Source organism: Arthroderma uncinatum, assembly GCF_011692745.1.
Source record: "Arthroderma uncinatum strain CBS 119779 chromosome Unknown scaffold4, whole genome shotgun sequence".
In the NCBI taxonomy this organism is placed as follows: Eukaryota; Fungi; Ascomycota; class Eurotiomycetes; order Onygenales; family Arthrodermataceae; genus Arthroderma; species Arthroderma uncinatum.
This window is the reverse complement of record NW_022983866.1, coordinates 17340-33654: the sequence shown is the minus strand read 5'-3', so window position 1 is coordinate 33654 and position 16315 is coordinate 17340. Positions and strand designations below refer to the sequence as shown.

The 16315-nt window shown below is 45.6% G+C and overlaps 5 protein-coding genes across 5 annotated transcripts; all 5 read left to right on the top strand.

The window, feature by feature from the left end:
* Positions 1-3530: 3530 nt before the first annotated feature.
* GIQ15_05397 (uncharacterized protein) lies at positions 3531-4319 on the top strand (the record flags this gene model as incomplete). The annotated part of the gene is made up of 2 exons (XM_033552814.1): positions 3531-3917; positions 3960-4319. 2 exons carry the CDS (start codon positions 3531-3533, stop codon positions 4317-4319), a joined length of 747 nt encoding a protein of 248 aa, XP_033403958.1.
* Positions 4320-5098: 779 nt separating this feature from the next.
* GIQ15_05396 (fatty acids protein 3 elongation) lies at positions 5099-6328 on the top strand (the record flags this gene model as incomplete). The annotated part of the gene is made up of 3 exons (XM_033552813.1): positions 5099-5521; positions 5601-5883; positions 5937-6328. The coding sequence occupies 3 exons, from the start codon at positions 5099-5101 to the stop codon at positions 6326-6328; spliced, it is 1098 nt and encodes a 365-aa protein (XP_033403957.1).
* Positions 6329-9576: 3248 nt separating this feature from the next.
* Positions 9577-11547, top strand: GIQ15_05395 (uncharacterized protein; the record flags this gene model as incomplete). Its single annotated transcript, XM_033552812.1, has 1 exon — positions 9577-11547. One exon carries the CDS (start codon positions 9577-9579, stop codon positions 11545-11547), a length of 1971 nt encoding a protein of 656 aa, XP_033403956.1.
* Positions 11548-12425: 878 nt separating this feature from the next.
* GIQ15_05394 (amino acid permease) lies at positions 12426-14755 on the top strand (the record flags this gene model as incomplete). Its single annotated transcript, XM_033552811.1, has 10 exons — positions 12426-12527; positions 12744-12792; positions 12861-12936; positions 13013-13203; positions 13270-13304; positions 13360-13480; positions 13543-13886; positions 13955-14077; positions 14139-14544; positions 14604-14755. 10 exons carry the CDS (start codon positions 12426-12428, stop codon positions 14753-14755), a joined length of 1599 nt encoding a protein of 532 aa, XP_033403955.1.
* A 566-nt stretch (positions 14756-15321) lies between these two features.
* On the top strand, positions 15322-16263 carry GIQ15_05393 (oxidoreductase, short-chain dehydrogenase/reductase family; the record flags this gene model as incomplete). Its single annotated transcript, XM_033552810.1, has 3 exons — positions 15322-15373; positions 15435-15682; positions 15793-16263. 3 exons carry the CDS (start codon positions 15322-15324, stop codon positions 16261-16263), a joined length of 771 nt encoding a protein of 256 aa, XP_033403954.1.
* Positions 16264-16315: the final 52 nt, after the last annotated feature.

The following is a 16315-nucleotide window of genomic DNA, read 5'->3' as shown; positions in this document are numbered from 1 at the left end:
TTTTGGTAAACTAATATAAAACTAGTACCTTTACTTTTGGTTTAATCCTTAATCTCCTAAACCTCTTTAATTCCTTATTAGCTTTTATTATACTATATTATAGTTGATTTCCTTTTACTTCTCTTTTAATTATTTGCTAGAAAATATAATAGTATTTACCACGGCTAGAGGTACTATAACTCTATATAATATTTCTCTAATATATAGTTCCTCCTTTTCTTTCCCCTTAGCCTTTTCTAAATTATTAGCTATATTAGAGTAATAAGAGGTATTAAGTAATAATACTACTTCTTTAGTTAGTATACTAATAAAAAGGGCCTATATATAGAGGCCTAATCTATACTAGGATTCTATATAGTTATTACTAGATAGATCGATTTAGAATTATAGATTACTTTTCTTATACTTTTTATATAAAAGGCTCTTTCTTTAGAGTTTTAGGGTAGGCTTTATAGTATAATAACCACCGCTTATCACTATAGTAGGATATATTAAAGCGCTTATATAGATAAAAGGGTTCTGCCCTATAGTATCTTTATATTATATAGATAGCCAGCCTTGCTCACCTATCCCTAGTCTACTCTTTCTAGGTAAAGGATTAGGCATTATTATTCTAGGCAGTAAGCTATAGCCCAAATTAACTAGGCTTCTAAATATCTTGAGCATCTTACTACTTAACGCCTTACTAGATACCTTTCTAGAATTATTAGACTAAACTAATCTAGGTATATAAGATATACTTAACTCTCGCTTTAGATTAAACTACTTCTATATTTATTTAATTTAATTATGTATTCTTAAATATTAAAGATTATAAGTCTTCTATTTAATTTTTGTACGTCTTAAGGCGATTATAGCTGGCGGGCCTAGATACTCTGGGCTATTTTTAAACTATATTAGAAATATATACTATTTATATTAGTAAAGAATCTAGAGATAAAGTTAATAGAATATATATATATTAAGGAAGTCCGTTATTAATGAATTCTTAGCCTATTTAAAGAAGTTAAGTAAATCTAGATTCTATCTTAAAGAATCTCTAAGAGAAAACATATGTAGATTTAAGTTACTGTTTTCTAGTTCTATGATCTTTCGGATTATATAGCTAATTACTTAGATACTAAGATTTTTCTTATTCTATTATAATAATATACTTACTCTAATATCACTTAGAAGTTATATATACGGGTAATTAATAAGTAGTAGATTAAGGGTATATATTCTAGTACCCTATCTTATCTATTTTAATATAGCTAGTAAGTGATATAAAAATATTACTATAACTTATATTACTATATACGATATATAGTTCCTTATAAATATAAAATATACTAAGAAGGACCTAGCTAAATAATTTTTAGCTAGGAGCCTTATAAGGAAAGGGAAATATAAAAGTATTAAACCTCTTAGTAGATTATAGTAATATAAATATTCTTAAGCCGCAAGCTTAAGTAAATATACTTAATAGATAGCTATATCCGCTTATATATAAAGTAAACGGTTTCCCTATTAATATACGTAGCCTTTAGGTTCACAATATTTAGATAAGAGGTCTTTATAATATACTAGCGGTAGTCTATAACTAGCGGTTTTTAGCTTTTCTTAATTATAATAATATTATACGTAGATGTTAGCTTAAATACTAGGTATATAGATTTTAATTCCCCTTCCGCCGTAAATTTAGTATAATTCCCCTATAGGTTCCCCGTTTAGTAGAACTTAGTAGACTTTTGCTTAGCTTTTAGTATATTAATAGCTTTAGATAGCTTAATTAGAAACCAAAAAGATAAAAGTAATAATTTTTATAAGATTCAGATATAGTAAACCTCTTAGCTTTTAGTAATATTAATTTACTTATTAGGGACAAATAGAAAGTCCAAACTTATAAAAAAGGTAATATAGCGGTCCACTATATCTAGTAGATTATACTCTATATATTATAATAGTAAAAGGACTATAGAAAGAGAGCTATAAATTATATATATGTTATATTAATCTCTTTATAGCCAAGAGGCCCTAGTATTTATAAAAAAGGGTAGAAGTGCAGAAAGCTATACGTTACCTAGACTTTTTAGTTATATAGGTTATCTCTCTAAGCGCCCAAGGTTAGAGCCTACCTTAGTTATTATATAAGAAGGTAGGATCATTATATAATATATACACACCTAGTATGTGGGTAGTTTTATAGCCCTTATTAGTAGAGGATACGTGCAGGGGAGGTAGGAAAATAGAAAGAATACACGAGCTAAAGCCAGGGTAGTTAAAAGTTAGTTAGATATTAATTAGATAACTCTCCCGTCTTTTCTAGGGTCCCTTATACCTATATTCTGGTAAAACGCCAAGAATTCATAGGAATTATAGAGAAATTATAGAGGAATTTATATAAATTCACAAGAAGGCATTCGCGCACTATTCCGGAAGTATTTGTGATGAAATTCGGCGATTATACCACTAAACCAACAGCCCGTTTGAATGATGATCCGGATCTAGTTCACTGCTTTCTAACTACATCTAACAATATTTACGTTAGGTATTAAGAAAAATATCTATCCAAAGCTCCATTGTTAATGAGAAAGGCCTTTAAAAGTCATGCATTGCACGAACATATCACTGTTCGAAACTGCGAGATAGGACGATGGGAGGACTCGACACGCTTCCTCTCGAGCTCGTCCAGGAGGTTGCCGCGTATCTCAACTCCTTTCGCGAGATACTCAAGTCTATCACTTGTCTGCCGGAGTTTCTACCACCTTATCGACCCAGCCACACGCCGCCAGTATCACCAAATCCGACTCAGAACAAAGCGTTGCTGTCGAGAAGCATTTACAAAACTGGCCAATATCCTCCAACGGTCTTATTCAGGGAAATATTTACACGAACTAGAGGCCATTCCATCAAACGATTTTTGGGGTTTCTGCGCTCCAAAAAACACGCTTCTGCCGGAGGAGCGTCGAAGGTTTCCCGGCCTCGGGAAGAGTGAGCTGTTCAAAGATGCAATCAGGAGCGCCGGCTTTGAAGACGATGTTGTGGAAAAAGCCTGGCTTTGGATGCAATATGCATATGCACCTGACGCCGCCCAAATGTTTCTATTCCTGTTCAGACCCCAATAATGCAAGATACTTGGCTAACATGCCTCTTGACAGGCTAAATTTACTTTCTGCTCCGACTATGCCTAGGAGGTCTTTAATACTTGGACTGGAGGCCTCTGCTGCGCATGTCTTTGCAATAGCGCTGATAATGAAATCCCCCAATATCAAGATCCTTGGTCTCTCCATTTATGGAGAGGATCAACAAATCTACGGTCTCGAATTGCTTTCAGAAACTAGTTGTTGTGAACATTTGCTACGGAGTTCCTACCCGCACAGCTAATTACATCAGAGCTGATCTTCTAAAGCAAATGGGCTATTTCGACCACCTACCAAGCATTAGGACAATAAGCATTAACTATGTATGCGCCTCTGAATACTGGAGAAACTCCGAGTGTATTACTCCTGGTACTTCTAAGTTCAGGAATCCGTATTAATGACTCTAATATGCCATCCGGCCATCTTGCCGATATTATCAGACAGCCGAAGATACTTGAGGAATTCACCTACACCGTTGGAGGTCGACAACATCACCCAGGGGATGAACCCGGTTACATCTATCCACTGGACCTACAAGAGACGCTACTCCTTCATTGCTCTACTCTACGAATGCTTAACCTTGACGTAGACGCCGATTTGCAGGCTGAGAAGGATGATGAAACGCTCACTAATGAAAACTCAAACTTCGAATCCTCTACTTCCCTGCCTAACCAGTTTATCAAATCGTTGAAGTATTTTACTGCTTTGACGCACCTTAGCATTGGGGTCGACTTGCTCCTGGGAAAACCGAGTGATATCAGTGGACATCCTCTCCCCTCTTTTCAACCGCACGAGGTACTACCCCCGAATTTGCAACAACTAGTCATACGTGGGTAGAAACCGGGTGAATGCCAATATCACACGGACCAAATTTCATCTTCAGGAAGAAACGACAAAGGGAAGAACGACATAGAGAAAGTCACTGGAGTTGAGGAGCCAATACCAAGTGGACGGCATAAAACGTATGATTCTGGCCTATGGCTAGAGGAATACGACTGGGCATCCGAATCAGAGGAATTTGACTCATCAGATGAGATGGGGGCGTCGGAGAAAGAGGAAACTGAGGAGGAAACGGAATATGGACCTCCGCCGCCGTGTCTTTTCAACTTTTATTTGGATGATGGGTATAGCTCGGGGAGTCGATATTCCATGTACCCAAGGCTTAAGCCCTCTCGCCGAGGAATCCTGGACGGATAAAGACTCTGGAGGTGGACAGTAGGTAAGAGTAAAGCGTAATGTTGCTTCTATTCAAGACGCCGGCCAACACACTAATCTTGAACCCAGCCGTACTAACATTCAGCCGGTGCCAGACGGTAAATCAGACTACTCCCTTAATAGTATAGAGCAGCAAATATATCGTCTATATCGTCTATATCGTCTATATCATCTCTATCATCATCATCTATATCATCTATATCATCATCATCGTCATACCTCGGTACCCCTTTGCTTACTAAGTGGCGCTGACATAAGCTTTTCTCAACCAAAAAAAAAGTTACATCCAAAAGTCCAACTTTCTGGCTTCTTCCTTCCTCGCGATCCGTCAACTCTCTCTCTCTGTCTCTCTCTCTCTCTCTCTCTCTCTCTCTCTCTCTCGTCTTCTCTTCTTGCTTGTTCTTCTTCTTCTTCTTCTTTTTCTAATGCTTCCCGTCTACCTCTTTTAATCGTTATCCTTTTGGCTTCATTTCTTAGAACCCAGACCTGAGACTCGCTCCGTCCAGACCGACCCCTATTCAACAAGTGCCCTATATCGCAGCCATTGACACCCACACCCGCCCTGACGCCGGCTGCTCTCGTCGCCGGCTGACTCGGATCATCACTCCTTTTGATTCGGGCCTCTTTCTTCTGCGCTGTTCCGCCTCTGCCGTCGCGCTGCCGCTAGACTTCTAGAAACTAGACACACGCGGGCGATTACGACTTCTACCAGATTAGACCGCATTTAAAAAAAAAAATAACGTATCTATAATATTTCAGCCATGTCCGCCAACCTGCTCTCCAACATCCCCTTCTCCGTCTCCGCTCCCTCGATAGATCGTCCGTTTGGCGTCCATCTATGGCCCATCTTCGACTACTTCTTCACTGCCGTCAAGGGCTATTCCGCAGATGACTTCCGCTTCGTCGTCGATGAGACGCCCATGTCCACGCTCAGGGCCACCGCCATCGCCCTGATATCCTACTATGTCATCATCTTCGGTGGCCGCGAGCTCATGCGCAGCCGTCCTGCCATGAAACTCAACGGTATCTTCATGGTGCACAACTTTGTGTTGACAGCTGTCAGCTTTATCCTGCTTGTCCTCTACGTCGAGGAGCTGCTGCCCACCGTGGCGCGGAAGGGCATCTTCTTCGCCATCTGCGACCACGCCGGCGGGTGGACCAAGCCGTTGGTTCTGCTCTACTATGTGGGTGCACCCCCCCTGGTCCATGTCCAATCTGCAGCCCATTTACTCCGTTAATTCCGTGCTAACGAATGTTGTTTAGTTGACCTACCTCACCAAATACCTCGAGCTCCTTGATACCGTCTTCCTCGTGCTCAAGAAGAAGCCACTCACCTTCCTACACACCTACCACCATGGCGCCACCGCTCTGCTCTGCTACACCCAGCTCATCGGCTCTACCGCCGTCTCCTGGGTGCCCATCACCCTCAACCTGATCGTCCACGTTGTCATGTACTGGTACTACTTCCAGAGTGCCCGTGGAATCCGCATCTGGTGGAAAGAGTGGATCACCCGTCTCCAGATCGCCCAGTTCGTCATCGACCTAGGTATGTCCCTCTTTTCCCCCCTTCTTATCGTGCATCTGCTAACAGGGATCCAGGATTCGTCTACTTCGCATCTTACACCTACTTCACCTCGACCTACTTTGACTGGATGCCCAATGCAGGCAAATGCGCCGGTGAAGAGTTCGCTGCCTTTGCAGGTCTCATCATCCTCTCGTCGTACCTCCTTCTCTTCATCTCCTTCTACCTCGCCACCTACAAGAAGGGAGCCAAGTCCGGCCGACCCCGCCGAAACACCGGAAAGCAAGCCATCATCGGCATGAGGAACATGGAGATCCCCTCTGTCGGAAGCAACGGAGCTGCCATCGTCGCTAACGGTTCCGCTAACGGCTCTGCCAACGGTTCCGCCAACGGAAGCGCTTCCACCAACGGAGCTGCTACCACGACTGCCCGCGCTAACGGACCCGTCACCAGGTCGAGAAAGGCGTAAAAAATCAGCGCTGCATCGATCGACTCCACCGGGAGGCTCCCTGATATTTGTTTTACATTGCATTTGAACATGTTGCGATGGCGTGTATAATATAATTGTGTTGTACGAGAGCAGGAGATGTTGGAACGAGTCGGCTCCGTCAAGCTTGACGGATGCTTGGCTGACGGTTGGGTTGATACACGGACGCCGGAACGATTGAGATGGTTTTATATAAAAAGGGCCTATTGCGTCCATTCACACACACACTTCACATACACCTACTTACTTTGCGTGGAGATTGGAAAAAGGCATAGATATACATACTAGAAAGAGAAAAAGAAGACCACGATGGACCTGGATGCTTGGATGGATGAGCATCTTTTGCCGCTTCTTTGCTTCCTCCACCTTATCCATCCCTTTTCGCCATGCCTGCTACATTTACTACCTACTAATTACCTTTCCCTTCCCTTTCATACTTGCATTTGCACTTGCATTACTTCATTTCACAACGTTGTCTTCCTACTGACTTTACTTGACCCTTTTTTCCTTCTTCGCCTTCACCTTCTGCCCTATCCTGTTATTCTTTTTTTTTCTTGGGTATAATGACTATGGAAATCGAAAAAACTATTTATAAGTCCTTCATCTTTGCTCGTAAATATCTCTTTCGCTCGTAAACATCTCTTTCGGCTTCAAGTACGGAGTAGCGGTGGGTATAGGTGGATTGCATTTTATTAGATGTCTAGTATCTGCTGGTGATCTCTTCTTATTCTTCGATATAACGCCATCCTATATACTATAAGCAATCCTCTTATATACTCACCGAGTAACTCACCTCGTGCCGTCATAGCATCCGTCCTCGGCATAACCGACCTCCCAGCCCTTATCACGACTATTATACGTCTTCAAGCCATCCGTAACTCCACTTCGAGCGCCCAAACCCTGACTCAGGTCGGTAATTTAACTGCCCAGGAGATTTATCACGGCTGCACGTTTGCTGACCGTCAGTCAGGATCGTTATATTTCCGGATGACATACATCTGCATGAGCTACATATAGACGGGGTATACCAGTAAGACCGTGCCAGTAAGCCCTCTGCATCTCCTTACTCAGGCTTTCACTCAGGGGTACCACCGACAGCTATCTCCAGCTCTTCACTCTTCACGGCAAACTACCTTCCTCTCTCGAGCTAGACTACGAGCTACGATGTACAAGCTACATAGCTCTGTTGGTGGCGCGTCTCCTCGAAGCCTCCTGATGGCGCCGCAAGCTTATACACTATAGCCACCGGGCGTATACATTATAAGTAAGTAGACAAGCGTGCTATAGCCAGGAGGTGGCCAAAGTCAAGCACTATCACTTACAGCCCCAACATAGCCCTGACTCTGATGGAAATAGCGAGGCGATCTCGTCTCTTGGTCTCTATATTGGGCCTTCGAGTCTTAATACCGCAGCGAGGGCGTAGATCCAATGCCCTCATAGCCCTGATGGACAGTGAATCGTGTGCTGGAGGGAAAAAGAAAAGAAAAAGGCAGAGGAAGTCAGATAACATGGCAAGACGGCGAGCGGACACCTAGTCGAGCATCAGTGAAGCCAGCGATGCGATGCAGCAACTAGTCTGGCCATCGACACGATCACCGATTGATCGCTGCTTCACTGCACATAGATGCTCAACAGACTACGACTGCGACTACGGATAGGGACGACGGTATAGACTACGACGGTATAGACTACGACCAGAGTGGAGGCTTCGAGAAAGGAGAAAGTCCTCCACGAACTGGTCCACCTCGAGTCCATCCATGTCGTTTCGTTTTAGCCCGGTGCAACATGCAAGGAAGTGGCTTGTCTCATCGCCAGGGGCATGTCAGACCAGGCCCTCTCAGCAGCGCAGGTTGACTTCGACAGTACCTCGACAAGGCCGCCAGTCCACGGTGCAGCTCGTACGGCCAGCAGGTATTCCGCATGTCTACCAGGCGGGCCTCTCCATGGGAGTATATTTGGCTAGCTACCCGTATTCGCCTGGACTGCCCGCCGTTTCGCCAGTATAACGCTTGAGAAAAACTCGCTTGCGCCGTTAGCAAAACACCCACCGTCTCTCCATCTGCTCCGATGCGCATAACCTGCAGAGCTCTCCAATGGACAGTTACACTGCCTGCTGCTACTACTAGCCAACTACTGCTGGTGGCGTTTTCTCTATTCCTTTTTAACTCATCGACTCTGGCGCTCGTGGTCCAATCATGTCCGCCGAACTGTTGGTCACCAGTCAGAGACTCCATATCTCAACCTAGACAAGGGCTGTGCGCTTGCATTTGCATTGCATTTGCATGCATCTTGTTCGTCGCGGTATAAAATTGCGCTGGGCCCTGAACGCACCCTCCCTCCCCACCGGCCCTAATCCCCGCCATGGATAGTGGATGTGCATGGTGGATGTGCATGGTGGAAGATGCGGCCGTCTCTCCTGGGTGGCTCCTCGCAAGGAGCGGACGGTCTCAAATGCTAGTCCATATATACATACGTTATGATCTCAGGGACTTTGCCTGGGACACGGTTCGGTTCCTGTTCCTGAACCTAAAATTAAAATCTCTCTCTCTGCCTGAAGAGAGGAAGGGAGAGCTATCAAAGGGGATATCTACTTGAATCCGCGGCTCAAGAGAGAGAAGAGGAAGAAAGGTATACTTTGCCCTCGTCGATCATTCATTTGAACCCCAAAGGATCATACCTGGAGAGTACCCTGTCCGCCGACTCTTGTATACGCATGTTTCAAACCAATCTTACCCTTCATCAGTCTTAATCTTACTTATGGACCGGTTTGATACACCCGTCTTCTTGTCTTCACGCCTACTTACACGCGCTTGTACCCGATGCTGCCGTTGAAAAAACGTGCGTGAAGACGGCCCTCTCTCTCTCTCTCCATTCCCTTTTTATACATTGTTCCTTTCCTTTAGTCCTTCCTTAGTTCTCCTTCATATGAGGCCCAGGTCTCACGATTAGACGGCCCCCTGCTCGGACCAAAGGACTTAACCGCCGACGCCTGGCGTGTTTGCCCTCTTCCATATTTAACCTCGACAATCTCCCTCTAGGGTTCTCCCTCTAGGGTTCTCCCTCTAGGGTTTGGGCGATATTTTTAATTTACTACCTCGACAGGAGAGGCGAGGTGTGGGCCATTTCATTCTTCACCTTTCTTCTCACCAGACCTACTAGGCAGGGAAGGGCTGGTTGGCTTCGGTCCCGCTAGCTATCCCTCCCCTCTATCGCCCGACATTCGATTCGTTATGGCCACCACGCCGCTTCACTCTCTTATATCGAACAATCCTCAGGAAAGAGAGAAGTTGGACGGGAGCATCCCGGCTGTCTCTGCTTCTCTGCATATTCAACCCTTGCCGCAAACCAGGTACGAATCCGATGAAGAGGAGGAATCAGAACTAGATATACCCGCCGCTCGTGATGATCGGTTCTTCTCAACCCCGGATGCAGAAAGTGATATTGCGATAGGCAGCCAAATGACGACAGATCACTGCGAGGGAGGTTTCGAGTTTACCATGTCTCCATCTGAACTGCAGCGGATGCCAGATAGGCGACAGGGAACGGACACACCTCAGCGCACTTCTGTGTATACCATCAGGCGTATAAGTGGACTGACGCTTCTGCCGCCTTTGCAGACATCCACAGAGCAACTACAACAGAGGAGAGACGCCAGTAGATCGAGGAGTCCATCCGTCACCCCGCGTACCCGAGCTGAGAGACCTGCCACCATGATATTCGAGGCCGAAGAAGTAGATTCCATCTACTCCGATCCTCCGTCGGACTACGATGACACCTGCAACGACAGTGAACCCGGCGAGGACAACGACGCCCCGGATGGAGGAGCCATCGATGAACTATTCTTCGTTGCTACTCCCATAACGTACCATCTTCCCAAGGGCAGACCAAGCCTGGTCTCTATCTCTCCACCGCCATCGCAGTCCGGCCGCTCGCCACAGATCCCATCACAGCCCGAGGAACAAAGTCCCAGAGCACAGAAGAAGCAGAAGAAACGGGACTCAGCCTCCCTGGAAAGGACAGACTCGGTCGTCAGCAGGCATTCTAGCACCAGCAGCAGTAATATTAATAAGAATCTCCTTCACATAAAAGTCAGCAGGAACGAACCACGACGAGGATCAACATATATCTCACCTGCGCCGTCCCCTGCCTTGAGCGCTACTTCTCCCATGCTAGCCATGACGCCGCCAGACTCTGCAAAGTTCTTCACCGAGCCAAAGAAGCACAAACAAGCTCCTTCTGAGAGTCGTCGGCGATCACTAATTCCAGGCCAGCTACGAGGCGGTAGACGAGATCGAAACGCATCAGTGCAAACTCCTCCACCAACAGACTTTGAGCCACAGAATGCAAAGAACCAGCCCTTAATACAACTTAATCAGGGCCATCGGAGACGAGCAACCGATAAACCCCCATCCTTTAATAATGTGGCATGGAGGCCAGCATCGCCTCCTACCTCCCCATCCGAATACAGCACTACATCACTTAATAGCCCCCTCCCAGTACCACAAAAATGGCCCTTTAATCGACAACAAAGCTCCGTCTCGGAGCCACCACCGTCCCCCGGCCCACTGCGCAAGTCCAATACCTTCCAAGTACCAGTACCTAGCCATCTAGACCAAATGCCAGTTCCTCGCTCCCGTGCCCGCACCCGCTCAATCAGCAGCATAGCTAGCAACGCAAGCAAATTCAGCATTCCGGCCTTCGACAGCGCTTCTCTAAAAGCTATTGCCAAAAAATACCAAAATAGAGCAGTCTCCCCTTTACCGGGAACGACATCCCCTACCCCTTCGTCATCATCCAACCTTAGACCAACTGCACCTGAAAGCCCTCGTCGCCCATCAGACTGTGGCAGCACTATGTCTGAACGACCCAACCTACCGCCCAGACATCAATTCCTTCGAGCAATGTCAACTACCAACCTCAGCATGCTTACAAGTGCACACGATACCATTGACGAAGACGGCATAGGCAGCCCCTACCAGAGCAAAAGCTACAACAACAGCCTAGGACGAAAGTCAAAACGCTACTCTTCGACATCGAAAACCAGCGTCAGCACATCCAGGTCTAGCGTTAGCAACCCTCAGCATATCCGGTCTAAGAGCATCAAATGGCTTCAGGGTACGGGCGAGAGTATGACGCTTGCCGGTAGCAAGCTTGGGTCGATGCTGAGAAAGAAATCTGTCGCGATGCCGACCATCTCTTAATATTGCACACCAACCCATACATATACAAACTTATAATGGTTTTGTGTTACACTTTCATTATACCCTTTATTTTCTAATTTTCTACTTTCGTCTATTACAACTACATCTCAAACAAACAGGAAAAAGGATAGGATTTCCGGGTCCGGGGCGGATATTGTCTATCTTTGTTCTTTCGTCTTTTCGTCTTTTCGTCTTTTCGTCTTTGCTTTTTCCTATACTAACCAACCCAAACATAATGACTATTATTTAATGTCTTTCCCATTTCTCGTCTTTGTTTTAACAGCATACCTTTCAGGCGGCCATCCTACTTATATTTCCTTCCTTGTTCTATCTTTTCTTTCGCTTTCCTATTTGGGTCTCGGATATTATATTGTTTGGGATACATTCGTTTTCTCCCATCTTTCCTATACTTGCATATACCACAAACTTACACATACTGATAGTTTCTAATAAGAAATTGACTATTTATCCTCACAACGGTTCCTGATGTCCGAATATCGTAGAAACGCCCTACCCGAAGAGCGGGCTTCCACGATACGCCTTTAGCGCCAACTATTGGGCCATCGTCGTAAACTTCGGCCTTACCCGAGGATCCGCCGGTCTAACTTTTACTCTTCTCGTCCACCGTTTTTCACCTATCTTAGCTTTTTTTTCTTGGAAGCTTTTGGCGTCGACCGGGAATATTAGCTTGGAAGCAGTTAAAATATCTTCTGTGCATATGCACGTTTACCTTCTATCTATATACCAGACCGCATTGGCTCTTTTTCTTCTATATATACGGAATACTTCATCCTATGATTATATACTCCGTACATATATATCATTTCTCACCAATTGGATTCTTCTGGTGGATTGCCGGAGCGTGTGGGTAGGCCATAATGTCGCCCCTCGACGAGACAAGCCAAGCTCGTACAGCCGAAGCTGAAGTCGAGAGAAGTGGCCGGGAAAACAACGAGGCCCTTTCTGATGCAGCCCTACTGGTATATCGCCTCCGTTGTTGCTCCGTTATCTGCTTCCGTACTCCCGTAGTGGTGGAGGTGTGGATTCATCCAAGCTGACACGCGCCGTATGATAGGAAACTCTTGGATATAAACCGGTACGGATGCCAGATAGGGGTCTATATCCTCTTTAGTCCATGCAAGATGATTGAGAATCTCGGATTAAAGGAATCAATCAATAACTTGTCGCTGATATAGGTACTTCACCGAACGTATACGTTTTTGGAGAGTTTTGCGACAACCTTCTGTAAGTGATCGGCTCTAACGGGGTATCTCCACTGACCGTTTTGAACATCCTGCTAAGTCGTGTTACAGCTGCCCTGTACTTCGTCGGCGGAGTGAGAGTCACATTCAGCACCGGAATCGCAGCTGGTGGCAACTTGGCGTATTGGTGAGTCCACGTTCTTCAGCGGAGAATTTCCGACTCCTCGTGTATGATGCAATGCATGTTTTAACCCGATTACTAGGACAAACTACTTGATCACGGCTGTTTTCACTGGAATCACTGCCTCAGTCATTGCTGAGATCTGCTCTGCATTGCCGTCTGCTGGTTCGATCTATTTATGGGCTGCTGAAGCTGGTGGTCCCAAGTATGGACGCCTGCTGGGCTTCGTCGTTGCTTGGTGGAGTACCACGGCATGGACGACGTTCTGTGCAAGTATGTATCCTATAATCTTTGTGGATGAGGAATAAATTGGCTGATTGTGTAATCCCAATCATATAGGTAACACTCAATCTGCCGTGAACTACATTCTGTCGGTATGTGGTCTAAAGTTGAACGGTAAGGGAGCGTTAGCTAACCGGCCACTTACAGGAATTGACCGTCTTCAATGTCGATTTCCCCAAAAATGTCGATGACATAAAATTCAGAGCTGTCCAGTGGGCATGTACTGAGGTTCTTCTTGCTTTGGCTGCCATTGTCAATTTCCTACCACGTACGGCTACCTCTACTCATGAACTTGAAATCAGAACTAACCAAGTCTTTACACTACTTCAGCGAGAATCTTTAGATACGTCTTCTATCTCTCGTCCACGTTTGTCCTTCTAGACTTTCTTCTGAACGTCATCTGGTTACCAATTGGTGCCCATAACACATGGGGTTTCCGCACTCCACATGAAGCATTCTTGACAACCTACAACGGCACTGGGGCGCCAGCTGGCTGGAATTGGTGTCTTTCCTACCTTGCTACTGCTGGAATCCTGATTGGATTCGATGCTTCTGGTCATATTGCGGAAGAAACTAAGAATGCATCTTTGACTGCGGCCAGAGGTATCTTCTGGAGTACCGCGGTCAGCGGGATTGGTGCTGCGATGACCATCGTCCTATTTTTGTTCTGTGCGGTGAGAACAGATAATCCTCTTCTGAGTATGCTTGGAGGTTCTCTTGCTAATTAAATATTGCCTGATAGCCCGATCCCCAGACCTTATTTTCGTTTGGTTCGCCTCAGCCTTTCGTACCTCTCTATGCCGTCGTGCTGGGGAAGCGGGCCCATGTTGTCATGAATGTTATTTGCGTTATTACCTACTGGTTTGTACGTATCCCCCCATTTTTATATCAATCCTTGATATTGACAGCTTTCTAACGTCGCCCAGAACACCACTATCGCCATAGTAGCTGCATCAAGACTTGTATTTGCCGTTGCGCGTGATGGTGTCCTCCCATTCTCCAGCTGGGTCTCTCGCGTTTCTCCATCCGGCCAACCTTACAACGCCATTAAGGTGGTTTGGGGTGTTGCATCGCTAGTAACATGCACTATCCTCCCGTCAAGCGTAGCGTTCACGTCCCTCGTTTCAGCTGCCGGCGTTCCATCAGCAGCTGCATATGGCTTGATCTGTTTCGGGCGAGTATTCCTAACGCCAAAGAAGTTCCCAAAGCCGAGATGGAGCTTAGGAGCGTTCAGCAGGCCGTTTCAGATTATCGGTATCTTCTGGAATGGATGGGTTGTCGCCATTCTGTTTTCACCTTATATTTTCCCTGTCACCGGGCAGACACTGAACTGTAAGTCCTCTTTCCTTGGTTCAAACCATGGGCTATGTCTAATACTTGATTCCCTCCAGATGCCCCGATAATCCTGGCGGGAGTGACCATCATCGCCCTAGTTTCATATCGGATCATCCCAGAAGAATCGTGGTTCCCAAGCGAGCGTATATCTAAATTCGTCGAAGGTGAACCCCAGGAGAGCTATGTCACTGCCCCGAAAGAAAAATAAAGCCTATCTAAATTGGGGCCCCCTTTCAGCACTTGACGGCTGTTGCGAGTCCAAACTAGGGTTTCAGTCCCTTATAGCCCACTTGTAAAGTCCAGCTTTATCTACAAGAAACCAAAAACCATCTAGAAAATATTTAATATCTTTAAACTTCTTCTCTAAAGTCTCCAGCTTAACTTTACCCCAACTCGATGATCTCGACCTAGAAGATGATAGATGTATAGTATTCATATCATATAGATATATTCTAGTAACACAACTGATGTGAGTATTCTGTGGTATAGTTCTGTTCCTTGCTTCAGCCGACAACCGGCGTCGGCCCGGCGGCAGTTCGCCGACAGCAAACGCAAAACCCCCGCAGCCTCGAGATCCTCCAGGCCTACAACGCAGTAAAAGTATTAAAGACGTCCCTTGTAAACTGCAATTGATAATTCCTCTTCATCCAGCCTGCTGAAAGATATCGATCATCACGCTCCAGTCTCGAATTGAACGAGTTCATCAATTAAATATCTAGAGCTTTCCCCGCATCTCCACAACGGACAATCTATAGATATCTACTTGAAACGAACATGTCTCAATCCCAGGGAACTCGATTAGCTGATAAAATAGCCATCGTTACTGGTAAGTATTTTCACTATAATCTACAATGTCGAGTGATTGCTGATAATAAATATCACTGTAGGTGGAGGCTCAGGCTTCGGCGCTGCAATCGCCATCCGATATGCCCAAGAAGGCGCAAAGGTCATAATAGGCGACATCAACGTCGATGGCGGCGAGAAAGTAGCCTCAAACAACCCATCGAGCATCTCGTTTCAGAAGATGGATGTCACCAGCCCTGAGGACTGGAAGGCTATCCTTGACCTTGCGACTTCAAAGTACGGGAAGGTAGATATCCTGGTGAATAATGCTGGAACTACTTATAAGAACAAGGTATATATGTCCCATCTATAGTGCTGGTCAATACTCCAATACCTTGCTGTGATCTCCCTAGTTCCTAGTATATATGGACGTGCATATATTTATCTACTAACATCATCCAGCCATCCGACGAGGTAACCCTGTCCGAATTCGAGCGTGTCTTTAACGTGAACGTGAAAAGCATCTTCCTCGCTTCTCAATCCTTCATCCCCCTTCTCATCAAACAAGGCCATGGTGGTTCAATGATAAACATCTCCTCGACAGGCGCCCAGCGACCACGTCCGGGTCTAGTATGGTACAATGCGTCCAAGGGTGCGGTGTCAAACGCTACCAAGGGCCTAGCATCTGAATACGGCAAATATCAGGTTCGAGTGAATAACGTGTGTCCGCTACTGTCGGGAACGGGCCTATTTGAGATGTTCACTGGCATACCTGATACGCCGGAGAATCGGCAGAAGTTTATTGATAATGTGCCGCTGGGGAGGTTGGCGGAGGCAGACGATATTGCAAATATGTGTTTATATCTTGGCTCGGATGAAGCCAGGTTTATCAATGGTGGGGATTTTGTGGTTGATGGGGGGAAGTGTATTTGATAGATCTGTACGGCGTGGAACGGTGAATGGATGGATGGATGAATGGGCTATA